General features: G+C 40.9%; 2 protein-coding genes across 2 annotated transcripts; one reads left to right on the top strand and one right to left on the bottom strand.

Moving 5' to 3' along the window:
• Window positions 1-23,713, top strand: zmat3 (zinc finger, matrin-type 3). Its single transcript, XM_019347216.2, has 6 exons — window positions 1-229; window positions 6,543-7,285; window positions 7,378-7,518; window positions 8,127-8,293; window positions 9,875-9,978; window positions 12,990-23,713. The coding sequence occupies exons 1-6, from the start codon at window positions 106-108 to the stop codon at window positions 13,196-13,198; spliced, it is 1,488 nt and encodes a 495-aa protein (XP_019202761.1). The 5' UTR covers window positions 1-105; the 3' UTR covers window positions 13,199-23,713.
• LOC100706342 (E3 ubiquitin-protein ligase RNF14) lies at window positions 23,480-27,799 on the bottom strand. Its single transcript, XM_019347215.2, has 7 exons — window positions 27,416-27,799; window positions 26,825-26,955; window positions 25,775-26,710; window positions 25,443-25,521; window positions 25,097-25,306; window positions 24,455-24,621; window positions 23,480-24,365 (listed from the first exon to the last, which is right to left on the bottom strand). Exons 1-7 carry the CDS (start codon window positions 27,567-27,569, stop codon window positions 24,231-24,233), a joined length of 1,812 nt encoding a protein of 603 aa, XP_019202760.1. The 5' UTR covers window positions 27,570-27,799; the 3' UTR covers window positions 23,480-24,230.

Genomic DNA, 27,799 nt, shown 5'->3' with positions numbered 1-27,799 from the left:
CCCCTCGGGTGAGAGCCGCGGCGTCTGAGCGTTGGTAGGGACTGTCATCCTGCCTGGCTGCCCGGTTTTTTGGAGAGGAGAAGTTGGCAGAGGGATGTTCCTGCGATGATGGCGCTGCAGCTTAAGAGCGGGGATGCCGCGTACTACCAGAGTGCAGAATACTGCAGAAACTACACTTCGCCGCCTGTCAGCTACGGTGACAGCAGCCATTATCTCGCCCGATTACCAGGTAAGGAGAGGCTGGTCCAGACAGGTCCTGCCCTCTGACTGTCAGCAGTTTTCATGCGCATATATGCGAGGATGGAGAAAAATCTAATCGGAGACATTTGCATATGATAGCGAGGATGTTTAAGCCGGTTGTCCTGGTGCTGCTGTCATCATCCTAATGTCATGCCGGCGGGTGTGAGGGGGGGTACAGGAGCCACCATTCTGTTCAGGTTATAGAGCATGGATGCTGCGATGCAAAATCTGAGGTTGTCGATACTCTTGTGGTCTCTCGCACTACAGGAGAGCTCCGAATCGCTTCATCCACGAACACTCCAGGTTTGAAATATGCGAAACCTTAATGTAATGCTTAGTTTTCTATCTCGAGCACCGCTGTCTGTGAGAACAAGCGAAATAATCGTTGTGGGCTCCTTTACTTGAGTCTCTGCACAGCTGATGGTGACATGTGGCAATTATACGGAAAGTGTTTCTTCCCTGGACCTGCAAAGTCGCTGTAATAGCGGGCTTTGCTGGCTGGTTTTAGGGGACTCGAAGTCAGTGTGTGTCATAGATGATGAAGATTACCGCATGAGAATGATCAACCCACTTGGTAATATCCGTGTCATCAAACAGTGACTTGTCATATTCAGTTAAGGTTCTCAGTCATGGTAAAAATGTCATAGTGAATACACGTTGCAGTAATGCATGAATGTAGGTGGATCTGGGGGTGTAAAAGTACCCCATCAATGGGACAGCTACAGAAAAAAAAAGAAAGAATAAGTACCATTTTCATGCATCAGCCCGCTAAGTATTTAAAAATAATACGAAATAAAGAGATATACCTTTTGTGTGCCTTTCTCTGTGAATGGCCTTTCAGTTTAATAATGCTGTCACTTTTAACTTTTAACTTCAGTACTGTTATTATTGTCAATGTTTCTATGTTACTGACTAAATGTTTTATCAGTTACTAAAGCCAATAATAACACTTGCAGCCAGAAATATGCACATGCTTCCCAGCAAGATGTTTTGAAATTATGAAAGTTATCTTCTATGAGATGGAATGGACACTAATCAATATAGTAGTAGCAGCTTAATGGATTGGCCATGTGACTGTTGCTTAGAGTCTTTAAAGGCAAATAACACTGACATGTTAGATATTGGAACAGTGGGTCATTCTATTAACATAAAGTCTTCTCTAGTGGTAGTGACAGCTGAATGATATTCAAATTGCGAGTGCGGCTGAGATATAAGAGTGGACCCGAGGCTTTATTGTAATGGTACAGTGGGTAAATTGCAAAGTACAGTAAGACGTATCTGGTCTTTGCTGCGTATACTCTTGCTTGTCCAGCGCCCAGTGAAGCAGATGGAATAAGTGCAGGAGGCATGCGCTTCTCATTGCTCTATAATTGATGTGACACATCACAGAACGACAAGAGAAACTCTAGAGAAAATGAACACTTGGCCTATTTAGAGATTCTCGGTGGAGGCCATCAGATTCTCAGGCTCTAAGACAGGAGATTTTTTGTTTCTTGCTTCTAAACCAAGAACTTTTGAGTTGAGCTAAAAAAAAATTGTAAGTGACTGATTAATGAGTAACGTCTGATTTAGTTTCAAGAAATTTTTTAAAATTACTTTTCGGACTTTGAGAACAACATTGTTAGAAAATTGTGAGGACTACAGCACTGTCACCTTGTATTGTGGCCTTTAGAATAATGCTATATACGCTTGGTTTTGAATGTGTCATCTAAAAAGCCTCAAATGCAAAACCACAAATGTTTTTTGACTTTGGAGCAAGGTCCACTGCTGTAGACGTGTGAATATGGTCCGCGGCTCTGAGGACTGCACCACGGATCGCGGATCTGGGTCTAAGGAAAGAAGCAAGCTCACCTTGACCTATCTAGCTCACAGGAAAACTACAGAAAGACAAAAGAGCCAAAATAAAAGCACAGTTGGACAATGTTTGTTTTTTTGGGGGGGGGGTTCTAATAACTCTGTTAATGTGTGCTAAATGAGGAGCAAAAAAAAAAAAAACACTTGAAATGCAGGTTGCTTTTTATGACATCTTTGTGTGATCATCTTCCTTGCTTGAGCATCATAACTGTGCTCAGTTTCCTTCAAACCAATCAATCATTGCTCACAGTCCATCTGCCTTGATCATAATAGTACATTAAACTAAGAAGATGCTGGTTTGGGCTTCAAACTTTGAAACAAAGACAAGAGATCAAGCAAAAAACAAAGAAAAAAACAACAAAGATTAAGGCAAAATATGAACAAATGGATTTAATATTAGTGTGTGACATACGCAGCAGTTGTAGATGCCTCTGTTGGTCATTATGTTCTCCGTACTTTCAGAGAAGGACGCATTAATTGAGCTGAAAATGCCAACAAGCGCAATGAGTGTGTGGAAAAAATACAAAAATAAAGCTGTTTGATGTTTTGATTTTTCGAGTTCAAGAACAGATTGACTGTAAGGGCTACGAAACGTGACCGTGTTTTAAGATTTTAATGATGGAGTGAGTGAGAGGCTTCAAGTTACAAATGTACAGAGGTGTTAAAGGTCTCTCTGACTAGCAGAGGGACTGAAGTGCAGAGAAAGAAAAGACTTGCATTCATGGTGATTGTGTAAAAAGACTGTTTAGACACTGCTCTGTAGCAAACAGATGGAGATTCACCAACAAGCACATAGCCCAGTTACATTAATCTAGAAGAATATGCCGCATAATGAGATCTTACACAAAACTGTTGTGCCAAAAATAGTGTCTTTGTGTGTATGAGATATCAGACCAAACCATCAAAAAACTGTTTTAAAGATTTGGGATCGTTTAATGATTTTAATTGTGAGCACACCTCCTGCAGTGCAGTCTGGTTATAACCCTAAAAATGGTTCATTCTACTAAATGACTTAGATAAAGTATAATGTCTCTCACACTGCTTCTTTACTTGTTTTAATTATTTGCAATATAAAGGAGTCGGGGAAGTGTAGGCAGTAGACTAAATTACTGTGAAGCATATGAGAGCGAGGTCATTAAAAAAAAATGTGTACCAATATATAATTACCACAATAACTTTTAGTGCATGTTATTATATTAATTAAAAACTTTAGTAAATGGTTATAATTTGCAGAGATCCACCGAGGAGACCAAAACATATTTTTCCTCAAAAAACTGACCTCTTTGTAAAGTTATTTTGCAAGTCAACGTGTCATTCTTGGAGGCAGTAGTGGTACAGCTGCAACATCTTCAGGCTTATCTTACATTTTTAACTGGTATACAGTAAATGCAAAACATGTGGCTAAATGCTGAAACTACTGTGTGGTGGCACGCTGTGTTCCCTGAACTGTTTAATGACCCAAGAAAAAAGGTCAGCTGTCCTGTGGTGGGGGTTTCTCACGAGGCTGCTGCCGACAAGGCCGATGCTGTCGTATGCAATTGGTGGGATTAATGAACATTGCTGGGCATTGGTGTTTCATGTAGTTTATATACTATACTGCTCTCATTCAACATCACCAGTGAAAATATGATCATCTGAAGCATAAACTATCAAGAATGTTTTTGTTTTTCTATGTAAAGGGTTTTGGGACCACTTTTAAGCTTTTAATTGCTGAAACATTAATTTTATTATCATTGTAACATAAATAACAGATTTTCCTGTTGTATTCCTCCGTCTTTTCTCTCAAGGATCCATTTGCTCTGTTGATTTTTGCAATGCACTTTATGAGTTGGATTTTTCTGGCAATGAAGCATTATTGTTCTGTTAACTTTCCATTCACTGACTCACATTTTTGTTAACCACCTCTACTCCTGTTTACGACAAATAAATTAGTGTTGAAGCTCTCAATGGATGCCTGGGACTACCTCTGCAGGGTGCTCTAAAAACAGCACCCTGAACCTTTCATGGGGTGAAAACATGTATGGTCAATATGTTGTGAGTGTATACAAAGGTTAATTACACGCAGTGCCAAAATGAACTTACTGTATGTTACTGTCCTCTGGCATTTTGCTTGCGAGCTTGCTCACCTCTCCCTTGCATGGTAAAGATCGTGAGTTCAAATACAGCAAATCCTCACAATCTCAGATGGAAAACTGTAAACATTTTCCCGTTTACAAAATTATTCCACACTGCAGAGGGACAGCTTTACTGCAACAAGTTAAATGTCCCTAAACAGGGTGACTATGTTTTGAATATAAAAACCTGTTACAACTAGCTGCTATCACAGGTACAACACACTTGTGGCCTATTAAAGTAGCAGCCAATGTGCTCATGAGCCATCTACCTTCAACTTTTTTTTTGGCCAATCCCACCAACAATCCCACCGCAATATTTCCTGAAACTGCATGGTCTAGTTTTCCATCTTAATCTGTGGGGCACAACACCCAGTTCTGCTCGCTCTTCCAGAGTCTCATCTTGCAGTTGACGGCACTATAGTAAGGTCAGTGACTTGCCTAGCATACCTTTCTCCTGAGGTCAGCCAGGCCAGGTGACAGATGGGCAGCTAGACATATTGGACAGACAGACTGACAGTGAGCAGCAGTCGGAAACACAAACAGCCAGGGATGTTATTTTGGGTGCATGATTCACTTCTATCAGGCGTCCGATTGGATGATGAAAGCTTCCAGCACAGTGAATTTTGACACAGCTGTTGGCCTATTACTGACCTGACAATATGGGGAAATGCATTGACACACACACATGCAAACACACACGGATATATTATATTACTAATATTATGATACTGGAGCATCAAAACAGAACCAACTGAAATTAGTGCGGCGCCATTACTAATATCATCCCTTTTTTATTATTATTTTTTCATACAGCACGCACATAGTTGTGCCTAGCCTTCACACACACACTCACACTGTATCAGCTTATCCAAGTAGTCACACTTCAGACTGTATTTTACTGTCGCTGCCTCTGTTTGTGTGTGTGTGCAAACAGATGTGTATGTAATGTCCTGTTTGCATGATCGCAGGCACTGCAACTCAGGCTAATCTTTCTGGTGCCCACTGGAGTGTGAAGCTCCTCTGTCCGAGAATGTGTTTCTGTTTGGTAATTTCTCTCCAGCCTTAGGGCTGTTAGACGTATGTACTGTAGTCACTGGATTTACATCGAGTTCCCTCACAGTGTATGTCTGATGATCGGTCATTCGACAGTAGCTCCTTAAATCTGCAGCATGACTCTTCCACATTCATATCAGATCATATTTCCAAATAAGTGGCATTTCGATGATTTTGTGTATGTTTTGTCATTTACAAAGAATTTTATTTTTATACAACTGGCTCAAAATCTGTATTCCCAAATCTCTTGCTTCAAGGTAGAACTCCCAGAAGAGATCATATCAGGTGTAAAAGCTTTCCACTACAGCTCCTGCGAATTCTGTCTCCGTTTTACCACGTGTGACAGAAAAAAAGCCCCCAAAATGCTTTTCTGAAATATAAGCAGTAACATTCTTCAGAGTGTATTTTGATGCAGAACAGGATCACAGCCATCACAGTCGCTCTTTGAGGCTGTACTAAGGCACAGCAGCCTTTTGAGCAAAATGATACCATCAGCAGGCCAACATGCTCACAATGGAATTGTTAAAATGCTGATGTATAGCAAGTACAGTTTTCCCTGTGTTTACTGTGTTTGTTTATAGCTGCATTTGGTCATAAACTAAAGAACTGGACAAACAGAAAGCTCAATATAGTAATGGTAAAAAGCCAGTGAAGTCATAAACTGGTTTAGTGTTAACACAAAGAGGAACATGATTATCTGAACCTAGGGTTGTGGAAGGCCTTTTGTAGTTTTTTCACACGCTTTACTCACAAGAAAATGTCATGCTGTTGCTCAAAGAAAAGAGAGCAAATTACCATTATAAGTCAGTGGGATATGTTAGCTGAGAACTGAATAGAAAGTTGTGATGAGAGTCCATCCATCCATTCATCCATCACAACTTGTCTAACTTGGGGCCTCGGGGCTAGAGCCAATCCCACGGAGACGGAGCACAGCAGAGACAAGTCACCAGTCTATCACATATGGAGACACGAGTCATCCATTCAGTCTCAAACACAATGGTCAGTCAGAATGGCTAAAAAATAATCTGAATTCCTGCTTGAATATAGTAAAACAGACAAGTGCCTAAAATCCAATAAGGCCATTAAACATTAATGGAAAGAAATTGCATTAAATATAGAGTGTGTGTAAGTGACTGTATTTTTTCATTAATGTCTGCCTTCGTCATTCCTGATATCCTCATCAAGGTCACTGAATTTGCCTATAGGAGGTGTTTTTGTTTTCTAATATCTGTGTTTATGTGTGTAAGGCAGATCTGTCTGTATTGCTTCTAATGTCCCCAGGTCCAGAAACCATGTTGAAGCCTCCCCTGAGTCTCTTCAGCCATCCCCAGCAGCCTTTCCAACACATGGATTCTCTACATCAGTTGGGACCCCCACCAATGGCACCTGCACACCCTCTTGGTCCACCACCCATTGCCCCCGCTCAGTCTATTGGACCTCCAACTATGGCTCATGGCCAGAGTCTAGGCCCCCCTCCCATAAATGCACCTCATACATTAAGGCCTCCTCCCATTACCCCGCCACACACTTTAGGCCCCCCTCCAATGCCTCCAGCTCAGTCATTGGGGCCTCCACCAATGGCACACACCCTGGGGCCCCCACCAGTAGATCACACACAAGCAATAGTGCCTCCAACCATGGACCTTACACAGCAGCTGGGGCCTCCACATATGAACCCTGCACAAGCACTGGTGCCTCCACCTGTAGTGGCACCAACAGCAGGTCGATTTCCCCTCCCTCCCAGCCCCTTGTCCTCACCTCCTGCTCCCGGCCCTGACCCGTCACAGATGCCCCCAAGGCCCCTAGGACCAGCCCTCATCCCAGCTCCAGTGTCCAGCCTCATCTGCGGTCCACTCCCAGGCCAGGCAGCCCCAACGAGTGAGCAGCCCCAGGATGAGGGCTCCTCGCTGGGGACAGAGGAGCAGGAGGACTCTCTGGGACTAGAAGAACTGTGTAAACCGCTGTACTGTAAACTCTGCAACGTTACCCTCAACTCTGCTCAGCAGGCACAGGCTCACTACCAGGTCAGCTGAAAGCCAAATTCAGAAATGCAGAATAGCACAGAAAAACATGTGAAGAATCAAATAAAATCTACATCTCGTATCTTTCTTCGAAGGGAAAGAACCACAGTAAAAAGCTACGAAATTTCTATGCCGGCAGTCAGCAGCCACCGGCCATCAGGATCCCAGAAGCCCTCGAGACGGCGGGCCAGACGGCCCTGAGCTCAGGGTCCAGCGACAGTGATGCAGGCAGGCAGGTAAGGCCCGTATTTAAGAACTAGCACCAGCCTACCTTAATGCTACAGCGTTAGCTTAGGAGGTGGGTGTGCTGTTGCTGAAGTGGCCTCTCGGATGATGGCGGTCACTTCCTCTGAGGAGGTGGTAGAGAACTGCATAGTCACTCTGTTTCATTTAAACAGCAGAGACTCACAGCATGCGCTCACCACTGTACACTCAATCCCTGCACTTTAAAAGTTTATTTATTCTAAGTAACCAGTGAAAAAATGTTTGATTATGTTTGCTAATAAAATAATAATCTTTCTGACAAAAAAATAGCATAATCAAAATATTTTGATCTGTCATTTTTAGATGTATACCATTAATTTACTTTAATATAATATTACTCTCTGGAACATCTTTATCTCCTCTTTTCAAAATCTTTGTAATATGTTAATGTAATATTCAGACAATTGTAGAGTTTAATCCCTCTTACTAACTCATAGCTTCCATTAGGCTTTGCTTTCATTTTAAAGGCAAAGAGTTCTTCCTCCTGCTGAAATGGAACATTTCTTTCCTTGTTTTCACAGTGTTTACTCCGAAACTCCTCTCACCACAAACACTGTGCTGCTTTGTCCTGTCTCTGCAGGCGCTGTATAAGGGGGCGCCCCGGGTCATCTTGGCCACAGAGAATGACTATTGTAAACTGTGCGACGCTTCCTTCAGTTCACCAGCAGTTGCGCAGGCCCACTACCAGGGCAAGAACCATGCCAAGAAACTACGGCTGGCTGAGGCCCAACAGAACTCGAGTACCATGTAGGTTTGAGTGAAGACATGTTTGCTTTATTGGACAGAGATTTCATGCTCACTGTGTTTCACGCAGGCTTTATGCAGTATTAGCTGAATAAGAAATATAGCAATTGCAATCAGATATACAGTGCATTGTGCAAATATCTTGAGCCATCCATCATTTCTTTACAATTTGCTAGAAAAATAGTATAATAAAACAGTATATAAGCAAAAGCATTTTCTATTATTTTAAAAAAGCATGCAGCTTAATATTTCGTATGACCACCTTTATTTTGCAACACAGTCTGAACTCTCTTTCTCTCAAAATTCAGGAATAGTTCTCGGAGCGTCTTAAAGAACATTCAAAGCTCTTCTTTGGATGTTGGCTGCCTTTTAGTCTGCTCTCTGTCAAGATCATCCCACACTGTTCACTAATGTTGAGGCTCTGGATAAACTAGTCTATGATTGATAGTCTTCCATTGTGTGTTTCTTTTTAAAGATGTGCCTTTACTGCATTAGCAGTGTGCTTGGGATCATTGTCATGCTGAAAAATGAAGCCGTTGCCAATCAGATGCTTTCCAGATGGTGCTGTGTGCTGGATCAAAGTCTCACCAAACTTTTCTGTGTTCATCACACTGATGGATGAAAACATCCACTTTGACCAGATCTGGCACCACTGGCTGAATTGCAGCCCCAAACCATGACAGAGCCTCCACTGTGTTTTACAGATGGATGTAGACACTCACTGTTGTACCTCTTTCCTCACCTTCGCTGTAGATATTATCAACATTTGAACATTTCACATCTGGAGTCATAACTCCAACAGGCCTGTTGATACTTACTTTAAGTCCAGTTCTTGTGTAATTTGGTATACCTCAGTCTTTTCTCCCTGTTTCCCTGCTTTAAAATAGCTTCAGCCACCGTTCCACTGAGATCATTTCCGATGAGGCCTAAATGGATCAACTGAAGGACCAAATGCATCTCTCAGATTCTCTGTCAGGTGTTTGCTGGATATTTTTTCTGCTGTTGATAGCTGTTTTCTGCTGATCGCACTTTTGGAATCACTGTGTTGCTACAAAATTACTGTTTTATTATTTCAAATTGTGTTATCTTTGGCAATTTTAATAGATTGAACTAAAGAGATAAGAACAAATCATGTGTTTGTACAACAGGCAGCTAGACCAAAGTCCCTAAAGATACAACTTACCAAAGACAAATTTGGTAAGTTGTCTGCTATGTATGGACATAACACTAGTTTGTCCCTAGAGCTAGGTGCCTTTTTTATGCTTGAATGATTCATAGGTCAGTGTTAAGTCGCTTACCAAACAAACAAACAAACAAACAAAAAACATTCCTCTGGAAATGGTCAGGTACAAGAACTGGACTGAAAATGAGTGTTAAAAAGCAGCCTATGTCCAAAGAAAAGCTTTGCAAGACCAAGCCTGCAGAACTACTGCTCAAGACCATCTTTAAAAATAACATGAAAGTCTTAGAGAAATGAGGGGTGACTCAGGGCTTTGGCAAAATACTCCATGTTTCAAGATAGCCATGTTAACTTTACATGTGATACGGAACCAACAATTGTTGACTCTAGCTCTGTTGTTACAGGGAAAGCAGCAATGAGACAACTCCAAGAAGGAACAGGAAAGATGGCAGTGAGTACCGGCTGGTGAAAAACCGTCGCAGCCCACAAGTACCCGCCTCCATGCCAGGTAAGATAAGAAAATTAAATGCTAATTAAAAAGCGACATCAGCATAATTTAAAGATAACTATCAAAAGCCATCTGATAAACTCTTCATTTAAGTGGCATTGTTGTAGCTATCTCGGTCGGTAAAATGCAAAGATATGGAGATTTTGTCCTATTCCACATCTATTCCAAGGCTTCAAACTAGCAAAGTTCTGAAGTTATTTAATGAATTGACCAATAATATGTCTGGCTACTGAGGGTCATGTCTGTTACTGTGTTAGCTTAAGCGGTGGTTGGAAAATATGTCACTACAAACAAGCTATATTCAGCAGTCCTAGAATAAATGTCACCTGTTCATATACAGAGTTAGGTTTGAGGACCAATCAGCAGTAAACTATAGATTTGTTCCTGATGGCACTGGCTGTTTCTTTAATGGTCTTATATTCTTTTATTGGAGTTACTGGTTGTGTCTTTAAACAACTCTATTTGATGCACACTAGCTTTGAAATTGGTCTTTTTATGCGGCACAAAATGCGCATTTTATTGAAAACACCCCAACAGTCTTTCTAAAGAGATATAGCGAATGCTGTAAAATCCTTTTCTTAGGTCTAGGCCTGTTCCATATACTGATAATTCATAGTACAGCAGCTTTCATGATCCGTAGTCATTTTCAGCAGCCTTGGAGGGCAGTGTCTGTTTGCTGAGTCAGTGTGGAAACTGTCAAAAAAACTAAATGATGTCACAGATAGGAGTTATTCTCCTAAAGCTCTCTCATGTCATTGGATTTTCTACTCTTTTTGGTGCACCCACATACTTATGTCCAGTGCACGACCCTAACACGGTCACACATGTTTTACCGGCCAGTGTTTTTTCTATTTTAAGGCTGAATGGTCTTCTATAATTATTATTTAACTGTGTTTCCTTCGTGTTTGTGTGAGTGTCTGCTTTCACCATCGTGTGCGTGTGTGAAAACAGATACAGAGTAAGGTAATGTCAGACTTTCTGCTGACGTCAAGCTACCATCTCTTTCTGCACGTGTCCGCTTCCTATTCTGTCTTTCCACACACATGAGCACCCACACTTCAGCTCGAGATAAAACAAGATAAATCATAAGTCATACAGTAAAGCAAATCCCTCTTAGTCTCCCGCTGACTCTTTCTTCCACACGCAAAAATAAATAAATAAATAAAAATCTGCTGATTAAATCAGTTTTCTTGATGGACAAACCCTAAAATAGCTTTTCTCTCTCGTTCTGTCTTTTTTGTCTCTCTCTATTTTCTTCTCCTTTTTCTGTGTTGTTAAAACACACACATACACAAGCTCTGTTTCCAGTGTGCCTTTCAGCTTTTCTTTTTGTACACGCTTGTGTATCTTTATCACACACACAGCACTCATGTGCACATGGGTCTGGGATGCATTTTTATCACTGAACAACAGAAAAAAACTAAACACTGACTATCAGTAGCATTTTATATGAAGTTAAAAGTCAAAGATTTAACAGATAAATTTAAGACAGTAAAACGCTGGCATTTTCCTATGCCCATTTCATATTTTCACTGCATATTTATACCATCCAGAGGTGGCAAAGCTACAGATGTTCTGCACTTAAGTAGAAGTACAAACATTAGTGTTAAAAATACTTCAGTAAAAGTTGCACGAACAGGATTATCTTTCATGCTTTTCGGTTTAGGCTCAAATCAGTTTGATGTTTGAAGGTCCGCAGTGTGATATAATAACTCCACCCAAATCTGTCAGCAATGAGCAATGAGCCTGTTTTAAAAATGTAAGCAGCAGAAAGTACAGATATTTGTTTAAAAAGGGCATAAAAGTAAAAAGTAGTCATATAAATAAATACTCAAGTAAAGTATGGATACCTGAAAATTCTACATAAGTACAGTAACAAAGTATTTATATTTCTGGCAGCATCTACTCTTATCAGTAGCAGTTTATAAAAAGATAAGAGTCATAGATTTTTATGGAAAAGTTATTGCTAACACACTCAGCATATATAATGTTCACAGTACTCACCATCTTAGCTTAGTGTGATAGCATGCTAGTATTTCTTAATAATGAGGGATGGGAATCCTAATAGTGTTGCTGGGTTTTTTGGTTAGAAATGAGCAAAACAAAAAAAAGTGAAGGAATTGTGAGATGTCCTATGCTCAGTCCATCCTTTAACCTGAATCAAAAATGTAAACTTTATTGTGGTGCATCTGACCAGTCACAATTATAGGTAAGTGTACTGTCAACAGAGGGAGTGATTTTACAAAGAAACAAAGAAACTATACTCTGAAAAAAGCTACAATATTAATAAGGTTTAGCTTATTTGAAGTCAGGTAAGAAAGCAAACAAAATGCTTACTGTGTGCTTTTTAATATCACAGCTCTGTCATTAAGAAACAGGAGGATCTGATTGGTCTGAGAACAATTAAAGAAAAAATCAACAGAATTCAAATGCAGGCTTAGTCTATGTGCAGGTACAAATAGGTGCCCTGTTTCAGGGTCATATGCTACTGGTTACAAAATAAAAACGCAAAATTGTTTGCATCAATGGGAAAAGTTGCATCTAAGAATGTGTTTTCATTACTGCTCATCGGGGTAATGCAGAGACATGAAAACATTTTAGAGCCAGGAATGATGAGGCTGTCTTACAGAGAACTGATTTGTAAGTGTGCAGTGGTTTCTTACCCAGTGAGCTCTAGTATGAAACATACTGTAACCATCGCTGGAGCAGGTTAGGCTGGTACATGCCAGCGAGATGTAAACCACCTTTGTCCATGTTCTTCTAGTGCTCGGATGGGTTTCTTCTGGGAGCTTTGGTATTTCCCACCATTAAAGTTGTTCTAGGTTGATTCTCATCTCTTTTTGCCACTGAATAAGGCACTAGTTGAAACCTAAAATTGGACCATTGGCACCGTATAATGCTTAGACTAGATTAAATGAGAGAGTTTGTCTACAGAAAGCAATAAACATCTCTTAGAAATAACGTTAGCAGCCATCCATCTCATCTCTGTAATCTCTCGTTCTCTCCCTCAGGGCCGTACTACAACCCCAGACCGAGGCAGCGCATCCCCCGGGACTTGGCCATGTGCGTGACTCCCAGCGGACAGTTCTACTGCTCTATGTGCAACTGCGGAGCCGAGCAGGAGACGGACTTCAGGCAGCATTTGGAGAGCAAGCAGCACAAAGCAAAAGTGTCGGAGCTAAGATACCGCCATGAGATGGAGAACCTCGGCTACAGCTAAGAGACACAAGAGGGGAAGGGAAGAGAACATGTAAAGAGTACAAGAACGCAGGGCAGGAAACTGAAAATACTGCCATACTTTTGAAGAGCATATTTAGTGGAGTGATTACATCAAGTTCTTTTTGCACTTAATTTGATGTATGGATTAAACATATAATCTTTCGATTTGATAGGAAATATATAAATAGAGGTGGCTGGTTGTGGCTCAGGTGGTAGATCAGATTGTCCACAAAGTGCAGGGTTGACAGTTTGATCCCTATTTCCTGATAGACAGCCCAGCTTTTCGTGTCCCATCTGCTCTGATACAGGAGGCTAAAATTGGATTCCATTAATCCTTGTATTGCTCTAGAAAGTGTGTATTTAATCAGCTCATAACATGCAGAGGAAAAAGTAGATTTTTAGTCTTAAAACTTTGAACAAAAAAAAAAAAAAAATCTGTTTTCTAGCCACAGAATCAGACTACATTTTTAAGCCATTACCCTTTCTTATACTTTTTGCTCCAGTTCCTCCAAAGCTTTAAGTGGGTTACATTCTGACTCAGGGCACCGGTACATGCAAAAGAAATGCAAAGAAATCTGAAAGAGGGGAAATCAGGGTTTTGTTTTTTAGGCAGAAAGTCAGGTGGACACGAGAGGAGGCTCAAGAAGCCTCAGCAAAGACAAAGATGCGCAGAAAACTTGTAAAGTACAAAAATGCAGACAAGGATGAGTGAGGGGGCAATTACTTTATCTTAGAAAAACTTGGGAAAACAACCACTGAGTTATAGTTTGAGATGATTTTTTAAACTCTTACGAGTAATTTAGCCCTACAGGTACTTTTTATAGGCCCTGCAGCAGGGACTGCGGGGGGAAACTTACCACAGAGCCACACGGGACACAAATTCAGCATCTTTACAACCAAACAGATGTAATAAAATCCAAAGCACTACTTGCTAATTTTAAAAAAAAAAGCACAATGAACTTCACCTAATGAAACAGTGTTATATAAAACTGTGAGCCTTAGCTGACTTCTTACTTGTCCTGAGGTGTGTATCAGGCTGAAGGCTCTTGCAAGCCTTGCTGGTGCCTTTGGAGGAAGTTAGGCTAAAGAGTAAGCTTTGGCTAGCCATTTTGGCAATATAGTAAAAAACCAATCTGTCACATTGATTGGATTTTTCTGTATTCACAAATGTTATGTAAATATTCTTAATATTGCATTATAGATGTAAATAGACTATAGTAGACATGAATCCTATTGATTATTTGATCAGTGTTAGCTCACCATCTGTTGTAAATCCTCATAATCTATTTAACAACTATCAGGAATCTTGTAAGTGTGCACTGAGTGGATGTCTTCTTTATGAGCACTGTATGTTTGTGTGTGGATTTCACTGTAGGCCCTCCGTACCACTTTGGATGGCGCCTTTGTAAGTAACTCTGGCACCGTCAGTTCTGGTTAAAAAGCTGCTAGTTTCATCGTTTTTACTTTGAAAGGAAGGAGAGCAGAGTGCCAGCAGAGGCTGCCGCTAAGGGGCGAAACATGCTTTGATGACAAGAACAAGACAAAATTTTCCTCTTGAAAAACGTTCAAACGCGCAAACGCATTCACTCAAGACGCTTTCAAACCGAACGCACTTAACTCTAAACTTCAAATTGACTCCCAAATTGCAGCGCTCCTGGATGTTTCTGCTTGTGAGACATGTCATTTAATACCCCCAGTCTTGATTCCCAGAGGGGATGTACGCAGGTTTTACTGCAGTGTGTGCAACGACTGCTAAACAGTAACATGGACTCTGCCGCAATGTTTTTTTTCTTTGCTTTGGCCTGTTTGTGTTGTTTTTTCCACATACGAGGAGATCCAGCTGTGTTCCTGTTTGGCCCATTCTGGAAAAAAAAAAAAGTTATATAATTGAAGTTAAATTGGATTAACTGTTCCAGTTTAATGGTCCTGAGCTGAACACAGCAAGTTGTCACAAGGCATTCAAAGTCTATAGTCACATTTAAAATTGCTAAAAAAATAAGTGCTGTCTTTTATGTTGACTGCTACACATATCGATGATAGTGAAGGGGTCACAAAATGCACATATTCAAACAGAAAAGCTTGTCGTTTACAGAACAGTGTTTCTATTTTTTCATTGTAACGGTGAAAAGATTATCAGCATACACCTGCGTTTCTTTCAGTGTTCAAAAATCAATAATTTGTTTTTGAAAAGACGAGAAAAACCTTCACTTTAAATCTGCTTTTGCGACCTTTTATGCAGAGGAAACAAAAAAACCATTCCCCAGTAATTAAATCAGTCTGATCAGTTCATATAATTAGATGAGCTGGAAAGCGGAATTGAAAGCAGCATCCTGGCCTTCTCTTTGCTCGGCTTTGTTTGCTGCAGGGAGAGGCAGCTGCTCACATCTTATATTTGTCTCCAGAGCACAAATACACACACTTGACCACACACGAGGATGCTCGGGAGAATAGCACTGTGAGGACAAAGCGCTGTGGCATTTTGGGGGATTAAAACACAACAGCAAGGCAGAGCTAGAGGGACGCACAAGCAGAAGGCGTTCAAAATAAAGTGCTCGCCTGTTTATTAGCCCACCTTGCCGCACAGTTTAATGAAACGGGAACAAAAAGCCGTGGGTGAGCTAGTCTTGCGCGTTGAGGCAGAGTTGCAGTCTGTTAATAGCTCTCCTCCTCCTAGAAATAACACGCTTTGTCTTACATGAAAGCGCTGGGAGCATTACCTTTTATTACGCTGACAGGCTCTTGGACTCAAAATGAGAGTCACACTCCAGTGCAGCTATTGAACACCTTCTGCAAGTGCAGGAAATAATAAGCTGCAGAGGAATGGAGAAACGAGGAGATCACAGGAAGCTAGTGGGCTCCTACAAACAGCTTAAAGATCCAGACAGAAATGTTCACAGTGGAGCGTTTGGACCCCTTTCTGTGATAATTCCACCTGTTTTGTGGCTTTTTTTGTAGAGGTGAATTCTTTGACAGGTAGGGATCGGTATCATGGCGCTGTTACGCTTACACATATTGTTGTTATCCTGCATCTTATTCATTAACTTTACATTAACCCATGGTCACACAATCAAGTTAATTTCATGTGGGCTGTAGGCTGCCAGCATACGTGACACATGTGGCTCAGTGGCAGGTGAACTAGTGGAAAACTACATATTCCTGCCAGCGTGTGCGAGATCTCTGTCGTTTTTCCCCCACGAAGATGATTTGATGACCTTCTCTGTAGCCTTCATGTTGAGATTTGACACCTCAGTGTACATCAGTAAAGACGTGGTTGATGACCATTAGAACAGTTTGCAGGTTTTTCCAAAGGTAGCTGCACAGGCAGAGACCACCGTCACTAACCTCTGATGCACACCCAGTCATTTTGTTCTATAAGCACCCCTGAAATATGACAGAAAGAGCTTCAGGATTCAGGGATAAATAAAATGTCACAACAGTTGTGATTCGGCGTTATATAAACAAACCTGAACTAAACTGAATTTAAATCTTGGAGCTAATGTTTAATTTGCTCTGGTAGAATGCGTCTGCCATCCCCCAACTTTCAAATAGATTTCCACCTGATCTTGTCTGTGCCAGTCCAATTACAGCAAATACAGGGCGGGTTTAATGCAGTGACTCACCCCTCTGAACGCTGTAATCACTTTACACTTTTCCCTCAACATGACGCCACACGTTGCTCTGAGTGTTTACAGGTCTAATTGCATCCAGGAGCATTGAAACAGACTAATTTGCATAAGCACACGTCGTAGGTGATGCCAGGCTAATTATCTAGTAATCTAATTATCTAGTATTGTAGAAAGGTTGGCGTTAGCTCCAGGGCCTGAACCTCTGGCTCAAAGGTCAGCGTGCACAGGAAATAATAGGAAACAATCTGTGTCAGTGTGTACGCACCGATTGATATGTCGCACGAGTCGGGTCTCAAGAGGATTTACAAGGACTTACAAGTGTTTGTAATCAACATTTGATTCTAAAACGTCTGTTTTCTTTTCAAGAGCTTAAAAAATGGCAAAATTATTGTTTAGCAGGAAAATCTCAGAAGCAGAAGGGTCTTGCTGAAAATAAACTATTAAGCCTGAAAAACATGGCAAACACAATTTGCACTTAATGAGCTGAAACACAGCAGCCCACCAGTTAAGTGCTCCTTTTACACAAGACTATTTTTGGAAGGATATTGTAGCACTGAAACGTTTTTATGTTGTTTTTTGTTGTTTGTCTTTTGGGGTTTTTGCATCAGAGGATTTCTATTAATTGGACAAATGTTTCACACAGACAAAGGCCAAAAACGTAAATAAATAAAAACACTGTGGGAAATAAATGTATTTACATCAACATATGTCCATTAACTGGTACAAATGATTTAAATTGGACTGTTTAGTTATTATTTGGTATGTTAATGTGCGGAAACAGTTCAAATATCTGGGGCACTGTATCCATTTTTATTCTATGTTTACTTGTTAGAAACTATAGAGAATGTGAGTACAATATACTTAATAATTATTGGTTTCACTTATCTATTTGCGGCTCTACTTCAGCAGCACAGGTTAATAAGTTAAACTTCAGTGCTTCGCAGTAAATGACAGAGTGTGTTACGTATCGCACTGTATAAAATGTATCTGGTTTATTTTGTGCATGAGTACAGTCATACCTAATAATTGTTAATAATTTCTACCACTGGCTGAGACTATAAGGCTGCTGTTCAGGAGTATTTAATGAAGTTTACACAGCTGGATGTTTGGAAATGTCTGTGTGCTGTGTTGCAAAATGGTCCTGGAAAAGAAATCCCAAGTTTGCACTGAATATAAAAATACACTGATGTTTATTTAGCAAATGTGTTCTACCATATGTTGTTTAGTTCAAGTGAAGACTTTGTTGTCATTATTTGCCTCTAATGAACTCCTGTGCTAAAATTTACAAAGTGAGAAGCCAAAGCTGTTGCAAATGTGTGTGATATTTATAATTTCTGTGTGTTTTATCCATGCGCTGGACTGTTGGACTGAGCAGATGAAGGTAGATGGGCAACACTGTGCGGTTAGGTAGAAATCCTTGACTCAAATGCTGTTTTTCATGCTGAATTATATGGTGGCCCAGAAAGGTCAAATGCCCTGCAAGTTAGGAAAACACCGGCAAATAGAAGAAAAAAATGATGCAAAAGCACACAAAACACAACAAATGTTGAATAAAACACCAATAGAAAAAAAAAATTAACAATTCACAATGCAAGTGTTTCTCGGAAGACAAGAACATGACCGAAGATCTGAAGAAGTGACAGAAATCAAAAACGTGAAAGACTGCACTGAGACCTCTTTAAAAGAAATGAAGGATTCTTATGAGGGAGAAAAAGATCCAAGGTAATGTGTGTTTTAACTGGCTCATATAATACTGTAGCTGCATGTTTGCTATTAGCTTTTATTGTTAGCTTGTCACTTCTGCAGTTGGTCCATCAGGTTATTGTCTCCTCAAAACTCCTTCAAACTGCTTCCCCTTTTTTTGTTAAGGTTCTGCTGCGTTTTTTCTATTTCCGTAGAGTTTTCTTTGGTTTTACTGATGCCACTGCAGAATTAGGTGAACTGGGGTGTCTAATTTTAAAGACACCATGTTAATGGGCACAAAAAGTGAAAGACTTCATCAAAAACACTAAAAGGTTTCCTCAGGTCAGGTCAGGTCTGGTGTCTGGATAGAACTAGATCCAAATGGATGGCTTACCATTATCCGAAACACTTTTTCAGTTTAGCTGCACATACAGGCACACAGTTGGGATTAGTTAGCCATGCTCACCAGTGGCGCTACGCCATTGATTTTCAAATGAGGGCAACAAACACATAATAAGGATTCTTCACAAAAAATGGGAGACATTTCAACTTGTTTTTACAGCTGGATCTCCAGAGAAAGGAAAAGTTTTGTGAGTCCTTTTTTTTTAAAAACTTTCATTCTGAGACTTTGATTCAACTCTTGTGTCTGTGCTATAGATCCAAGAGGTAATTAAATTAGCCCAACATACAAACAGCTCCCCAGGCTTTGTTCAAAGCTCTGTAACCCAACACCTTTAAAACTAATTACTACATACACATGCTGCTGTGCACACAGTCTCCTTCATGTTTTTTGTGATTTTAGTCTGACTTATGTAGTGGAACTACATTTTTGCCAAACTACTTTTAATCACAGTTTTCTGCAGCTCTCTGCTCTGACGGCTGCCTAGCAGCTCACGCTGACACCACTCTGAGCACACACCAGTTCCAGACTGTGGTTACAGCCCATAACTCCCAAAGAAACCACACGCAGTTAAGGGTCTTTCTTGACCTTTAGCTGTTATAAGCTAAAACTTGTTTTTAAGATCTTTCACAGATTCGTCACAAGCAGTTTGTTATCACAGAACAAATCTCAGCTTACTTACGTTTAAGCACTGAGACAATATCCAAACTCTAGAAGTTGCCAGAAAAGCTGACATCTGTTAACCAGTAAACTTTAAAATTACTGGTAGATACAGTTAGAGACAGGCTAACCATCTGACTGTGTTTTCAACCATTTAAGCTAAGCTCCTGGTCCCAGCTTCAATTCTGTCACTCAGATATGCGAGTTTTCTAAATGTTCTGATGAAACTATCAGCCAGAAAGTGAGCAATCATATTTCCCAGAATCCTAGTCTTGTATATTTTCTTCCATTACTATATTCGATTTTTAATAATTAAAATAGGTTAGGCTTGCCTCAATCATAAGTCTATGTACGGGCGATCGTGGCTCAAGGGTTGGGCGGTCGTCTTGTAATCGGAAGGTTGCCGGTTCGAGCCCCGGCTTGGACAGTCTCAGTCGTTGTGTCCTTGGGCAAGACACTTCACCCGTTGCCTACTGGTGGTGGTCAGAGGGCCCGGTGGTGCCAATGTCTGCCTCTGTCAGTGCTACAGTGTGGCTGCAAAGTAGCTTGCCATCACCTGTGGCAAGAAGCCCATTTACCATTTATGTATCCTGACTGATTCAGTCTCATGCACTGGCAGAATTCAGGACCCACCTTCATTTACAGTGTGGGGTCCCCCAAACCTCCCATAATGCTCCTGTAATCTCCTTGAAAACCTCAGCGTACTTTTAGTGCCTCTAAACAGTGTTGCCAATATACCACTGACTGACTGACTGACTGAATGGATGCCTGAATAACTTGTGTGTGTGAGGGGAGGGGGGTGTTCTGACAGATGAATAAATGTGGCGATCACTATAATGGATCTAAGCTAATGATTATTACAGTGAATTTGTGTCTCAAGCTTTCTCTTCCACGACCCAGCTCCTACCGCTCCAGGGGAAATAAATGTTCTCTTAGTTGATGCTGTTATTGACTCACAGGGAGAAGACGCTCCTCCATAGCCTAGTTTCCACTGCACTGATAACCAGGCCTTACTCATTATTCTTGATATTACTTCTGCCAGGAAAGCTGTTTCTGTGCCCCTGGTATTGTTTATCTGTCAGCGGGATATCACAAAAAAACTATGAACAGATTGCCGGAAATGTGGTGCGCAGGCCGTTAGCACAAGTCGTTAGCTTTCATCAAGGATGGGATGGCTCTTTCATCTGTTCGTTCTTTTGTTTTTGTTCTTTTTAAAACTGTGATGATGATTTGTGAAACAGCGTTTTAAAAAAAGTTTTACTCGGCATTAAAACAGCGATATTTACAATTCATTATGATAAATGCTAAGCTATGCAGTGCTACTTCACATCATTGCATCAGTGGTCCTAGAAGACTCAAGAGGGATTTGCTTCAAACTGACAGCTCAGCACACAACTGACAGTCAGCTCAGTGAGACATCAGTATGAATCTGACTGAACCAACTACCATCACTCAGGGCTGTTATTGGTCTTTGGTTCTGATGTGTGCGTGCAGTACTGTGCAAAAGTCTTTAGCAACTCCTCTTTTTTTTAATGTTTTGCTTCCAAGGAGCCAGACTTTCATATCAGTTTTAAAGTGGTCTCCAGCAACAGTTCTCCAGGCTTTTTTCAAAGTTATCCTTTGGACAACTTTGAAACTACTACTACTGAAAACCTGACTAATTGCAGCATGGTGTGCAGTTCTCAAACAAATAGAAGAACCTGGACTAATGGAGGACAAAAGAAGATCCAGGAAGCCTAAAAACTGTCTATAGCAGATGATCATTACCTAAATGTCATGTCCACAACATAAAATAAATCCAGCAAAAGCCTGACCTGAGAGATATATCTGGGGCTGGAGATGATCCATGAAAGCTTCTTCAGTAATTCAGTTCAAAGAATTGGCCTCGCCAGTTGACAGACCTCAACTAATGAATTTTTAAAAAGACAGAAGCGTCATTGTCAGTATGAATTCATGATACTTTATATTATATTTTTATTAAATAATAATACAATTTTGAATAAATAAATAAATAATATATATATTTAAAACCCCAATGCAAGGGGTCAAAGTTGTCACAGTGAGAATTTTTGCGTGTTTGAAAATGTATAAAGTCAACTGGCAGCTTCTTCCTTAATCTCACATTGTCCCAGAATTGTAATACATGTCAGTTATAACATCTGCTAATTGTTCTATATCAACAAGATTAAAAAATTAAATGAGCCGTTGCCTCACAGCAAGAAGGGGTTAGACTCCACCATCTCACCGTTCCCTTTCTGTATGGAGTTTGCCTGTTCTCCTGTGCTTGTGTGGGTTCTCCCTGGGTACTCTGGCTTCACGCAGACATGGAGTTAGATTTGCCAGTAGGTGTAAATATGAGTGTCAATAGTTGTCTGTCTCTTTGTGTTAGCTGGTGAAACTGTCCAGAGTCTCTCCCTGTGGCTGCTGGGATAAGCTGCAGGACCCCAGAACCCTGAAGTGGAAAAATGTAAAGGTCTGTAGGTCCAGCAAATACATGTTTCGACTAATTTCTAACATTGAAAACTAGATAGATATACATGATCAAGAAAACAAAGACTCTCTTTGGTTTGATCCTTCATTGAATAGTCACTTATTCTATTATAGGTGTCTTCTTTTTGACATAAAGTATAACGGATTATGCAATGCCTGCCAATGCATACAGTGTGTGAAACTGGTGGGCTGCAGGCATTTAAAAGGTTTAATTTTGAGGTCCGTGTTGCCTCCATTGGCCTCATCTGGTTTTATTCACCTGTTCAGTTCCAGGAAAGAAGATTTCTATATTATTTACTCACTATGCAGTCTTTCTCCTCATTTTATTTGAGCTTGTTTTGTTAAATGACTGCTCTATATAGTTCAGTAGAAACATATAACTTGTCTTTTATAGTCCTTGACATGATTATTTTCTGAGTGCCTCTTCATTTGCTGTTTTTCCCTCAGAAGAACCACCAAGAGGCTTGTCAAGTACAAATACAAGTGCAGCAGGAGTTCCAGGCCACCAGGGCTCCTGCTGCAACAGTTTGCCTTAGAAAAGCAAAGTGTTGTTTAGACATTTATGAGGAAGTGATGACCTCCCCCTGGGGTGGAAACGGGATTTTCCTGGAAGAGACACAGAAAGTCAAACATGCTGGCCTGATATACGAGACATCTGTAGATTTCCAGTTGTGCCTCGGGCAGCCTGGGGACGTGCAGCAGTGGTCTTTGTTCCAGTGTTGTGACAGAACAGTGCAAGAATGGAGGGGGACGTTTCAAAAACAGGAAGTCGGTGAGTGTGAAGAAGCCAAATGTTCAGGATCTACCTGTAGCCTGCTGCTGCAAGGGAAATGAGACATGCAGTTCAAGGGTTATAAGCTTATCTCTTCTTCCCCACTGTCTGCTACACAGACTCACCTCTGCAAAAATGAAGTATACAGGACCACTATGAGCCTTTTAACCTGCTTACAGCCTCATGCTGTTCTCAACCTGTTTGGTCCTAAGGCACCATTAGAGATTAAACCAGATCATCATGGCATGCCGTAATGATTGTAAACACATATTAACCAATCTCTATTAGTGTAGCCTTTATATTACTGAACACAGAAATTGGAGGTGTCATATACAATATTCTAATTGTCTGGTATGAACCGGATGATTTAATAATAAAAGAAAATGTGTGCATGAGTCTGGAGACCCACATGTGCCAAAATGAATTAAACAAATACATGAATCAAAAAGTAAGTAAAGAAAGTAGTGTCTTTAATTTATTAAAATTTGAAATAAATAATGGTCTTTTAAATGAAATGAAGTGACATCTAATTGTGTATTCATATATTTATTTCATTTATCATTTTAATGAATCAATTACACATTTATTTAATTATTTAATGAATCTTAACTTAATCTTTTGGAGTAAAAAAGGCTTTTTCCAGACTTTTGGTTTGACGAAACAAGACTGCTGGAAATGTGGCTATAGGTAGTATTTGCTAACCACAGGCTTTATACATTACTTGAAAAAAAAACAAACAGTGGGATTACTGACAGAGAAGACAACAATGAGCTACAATTATAACAAGGGAGAACATGTTTTACAGGCACATACTGAGGACCTTATGCTGTGATTTTACATATGCAACAGTGATAAAACGTGAGGTTAAGTCAAAGAAGAGTAAAAGGTAAGACTAAGATTAATAATTAATATTTACACTGTAGATCTCAGAGAATCTAAGAAACAGCTGCAAGAATGTGTCATATAGAAATATGTGTGTAAGATATTATACCTTACAGGTTTGCTATTGTATAGTTTTACAGAGGATATTTTCCTGAAGTGTTTTTATAGCATCCAGGTTAAATAAGTCAGTATCATCATTTGTTAAATTCATGTATCAATTTATTGAAAATAACAAACAGACAGATTTTGTTTTACATATTAGCTTTTCTAAAGTTACCGAAAGGAACTTGTCATGTTACTGCTTTGTCATTCTTGTTGTTTAGCGCCCTCTGCTGACCATGATACAGTATGACATGTCTGGGTCAAAACACTTCACAGGATGTAAATTTCTTTTTTTTTTTGTCTCAATCAGATCTAATTTCTCTTTTAATATTTTTAAATAAAACTAATTTTAATGTGACAAAACACGCACACTGCTTGTTGATGGGCTGCTGATGAAAGTAGCGGAAGCACTGGGACGCTATTTTCGGTGGTTCTCACAGACATATTCCTGTAAGTGCGTTTTTCCATTTTCTGTTGTCAGTCTGAAAGCACAGCACCAATTGAAGTCCTGTCCACACTGAGAGCATAACATGTGGTCACATCCTCCATTCTTCTGCAACATGAAACACAACATGTGAGCAGGCAAAGTCACATGACTTCAAAACAGCCGGAAACTCTCTCTGTGCGCACATGACTAAATACCTCGATTCTGCTGAAGCAGTGAGGACAGCATCTGCTGTTGTTGGCCAACCAGGTGTCATTCAGATTACTTTCCAGCGTTACCAGCATGTTGCCATATCTGCTCACCAGCAGGCGTTTCCTCTCCTTACTGCCATGTTTATAGTCATTCAAGAGAGCACTCACCCCCTCTGAGAGACACAGATAGCACAGAGCACCAAACAACATTTGCATCAACACACAAAAGGCCTTCAGTGTTAGGCTAAAGATTAATCAAACATATCTGCTACCATTAGAATCGGATCAAATAAATACTTTTTTGCAGTAGCATTCGTGACTTGTAAGTGCTGTAAAGTAATCTTACACCTCTACAGAGGCTGCTGCACTTGGATTGATGCTGTTGAGTCCTGCACTGACACGAGACATAATACTGGGACATCTCTATGTTGATTCTTGTACTTCCTGCTTTGAAATGCCGATGACTGACTTTATGATTTTCTTTGAAACAGGACAACATTCACACCACTCTTCCTGTGACTGAATATTGCCACTTTAACATTAATAACCAGTACACCAAAAAATTTATCAGTTTAAAAAACATGCTTGGATTTTTAGTACACATAAGAGATATACACATAGTCGTTGAAATAGTGTGCCTTTGTGTACCTTGTGACTGTGGCAAGTCTAGGCTTTTTAAAATGGTTTGCAATGCATCTCTTGCATGTTTTTTCTTGGTTTCACACTCTTCTAATCCATGGTAGGTTTTTCTGCAGGTGACGCAGAAGGCAAAGCCGCACTCAGAGCAAAGCACTGCCTTGCTGGACTTCTCCAAAATCACAGCAGAGCCACAGGAAGTTCGAGGACAGTACGTCACATCTGCAAGACAAAAACATTTATTGAAAAAGAGCTAAAGATGTTCTTTCTGCCTGGTCTAATACAGAAATGTAATAAATAGATTCTAATCAGTGAAAACCTTTACGACACACTCAGTTTAACAGCAACAGAAACGGACCAGACATGCTGTCCAGAGTGTTCTGCAGCAGGAGACGGTCATAGCGGTCAAACAGCTTCTCCCCTACCAGACTCTGCACCTACAAACACAACAGAGACGAAAAAGCAGACACACAAAATGAGGCCGAGGTCAGCTGATCAAAATTCAAACACAGAGGTTTCATTTGACAAGAAAGGCCAGTCATCAGTCCTCCTTGTCTCCTCTGTCCTTGATCCTTCTGCCTCTAACTCTTTTTAACAGCTTTTAAAATGTGTTGCGATATTAGATGAAAGGACCAAACACTACAGTTGTTGAAACCATTCTGCAGGTTGAAGACTGCGTGTAGCTTCTACCTGTGCAGGTGTAGGAGCACCAGCGCAGTCTGCCTGAGGACAGGTGACACCCCGGACGTTCCCCTCTGTGATCTGAACCGTACAGAACTCGCAGAGACAGGCCTGGCAGAAGACGTGGCCACACGGTGACAGCTTCACGCACTCGGACCCGAGCCGGTCCATAAAACAAACCCCGCAGTCAAAGACAGTGGTGGCAAACACTTTCTGTTTCTGGGCCGCATCATAGATCAAAATGTGTGACAGCAGAGTCTGTGATGGAGTTAAAAAGAGACCAGAGAGGGTTTGCTCTTCACTCTGAGGAGAATCTGTGGGGTGGACCGGCAGAGAAGCAGCTCCAAGTTCACTTGGATCTAACGTGCCTGAGGAGGTAGAGGGAAGCAGCGATGAGAGAGAAGCATCTCCTTCATTTAAGAAATCTCCCCGGCCACTTTGATGATGCTTGGATTTCTCTGCAGATGAAGAGAGATCATCCTGGGGATCAACCTTAAACTCTGAGGCTTGGAGGATTGTCACATCTGGAGTGTGTGCAGTTTGGTTTTGGAGTGCAGGCTCTGGAGAAAGAGCTCTTTGATAATCTGAGGTTAGATCACTCTGGTTCTGGTGAGAGTTCAAATCATTCTGGTCATGCTTGCAGGAGTCTAAAGCCGAAGCTCCCTGAGAGTCTGTGCTGCTCCCGTCAGAAGGATTCTCCTGAACTTCCGAGGATGGTACAGAGAACTCTGGCTCTGAATTGTTCTTTGGTCCTGAGGGTTCAGCATCGTGTTGGTCCTGGTTATAATGCAGGGTGCTGCGTTCATCAGGAGGAAGATCCAGCTTACTGTGGATGTTCAGGAACCTCAGAGCGTCTTCTCTGAGAAACTGCACCCAGGAGAAGAGCACCACAGCGCCCCCAGTGGCCTCATAGAGATCAGCGAGATGAGCACGCAGTGCAGCCAACTGTGGAGGGAGAGGGAAAATATATTGTTGTCGTCTTGTCCTGTCATGTCCTGTGAACCTCTCACACACTGGCAGGCTGAACACGTGACCAACAATGATTTGACTGCTGATTACCTGTGTGCGAGTCAGCCAGCTGCAGGTGAGGCTGAAGGAGGGAGGGGAGGAGGAGGGGTAGTCCCCAGGAAGTCCAAAGTTCAAAAGCAGCGGTGGAAGGAAAGAAATATCATACTGACGCAGACTTTCACCTTAGAAAGAAAAATACGAGATCATCAGATGAAGAATAGTCTCCCACACTCCAAACTATTCTCTTTCTGTAATGTTTGTTTATTTGTTTTTTAAAAAAATTGGGTGTATTCAATAGAAAATATATGATATATTCTGTCACATGAACTCAAATAGCAAAAGCTATGAATGATGCCAGATGTCAGTATGCTGTTCAACGATATATCTAATCTAGATATATTTAATTCATACATTCCATTTAATTCCGACAAAAACACGCTCCTTATATTGGCTAGCCTAATGAGTTTAACTCATTTTACATCATTGGCTACATAAAACCCTTTTTATCTTTAGTAGATGATTAGGGCTGTACCAGTAAAGGTAGTGCCTAATATTCCAAACCAACACTTTCCAGAAACATCCAGATCGGACCTTTTCAGTCCAACAGTCGCATGTTTGACAACCCCGGCTCCTCTGATTTACCCTCTCTGAGAGCCACGCTGAAGCCGGCAGGAAGCTCGACACATACTCGGATTTCTCCGGCAGACTTCGACTCGTCCCGAACAAACTCGTCCGCATCAAAGATACTCTGGAGAGCGAGCAGCTCGTCTTCCTGCTCCTCCAAGTCCTCAGTCATCCCTCAACTTCCTCCTCGGTCTGGTTTTGTGAGAAGCCTTCCTTCTCTGAATATGTTTTCCTGCTTCTTGCTGAGGCTGAGGTGACTCTGGGTTACACCAGCCTGTTCCTGGTCCTTGTTTGTCCGTCCCTCTGACTCATCAGCGTATGATGTAAGAAACAAAGTACAGGCAGCAACCTCAGCCTACTGTACACCTGCTGCTAATGCAAACCAGTCCAACGGGCCACTCA

Source organism: Oreochromis niloticus, linkage group LG17 (genome assembly GCF_001858045.2).
Source record: "Oreochromis niloticus isolate F11D_XX linkage group LG17, O_niloticus_UMD_NMBU, whole genome shotgun sequence".
Taxonomy (NCBI): domain Eukaryota; kingdom Metazoa; phylum Chordata; class Actinopteri; order Cichliformes; family Cichlidae; genus Oreochromis; species Oreochromis niloticus.
This window is presented reverse-complemented; position numbering and strand designations above follow the sequence as displayed.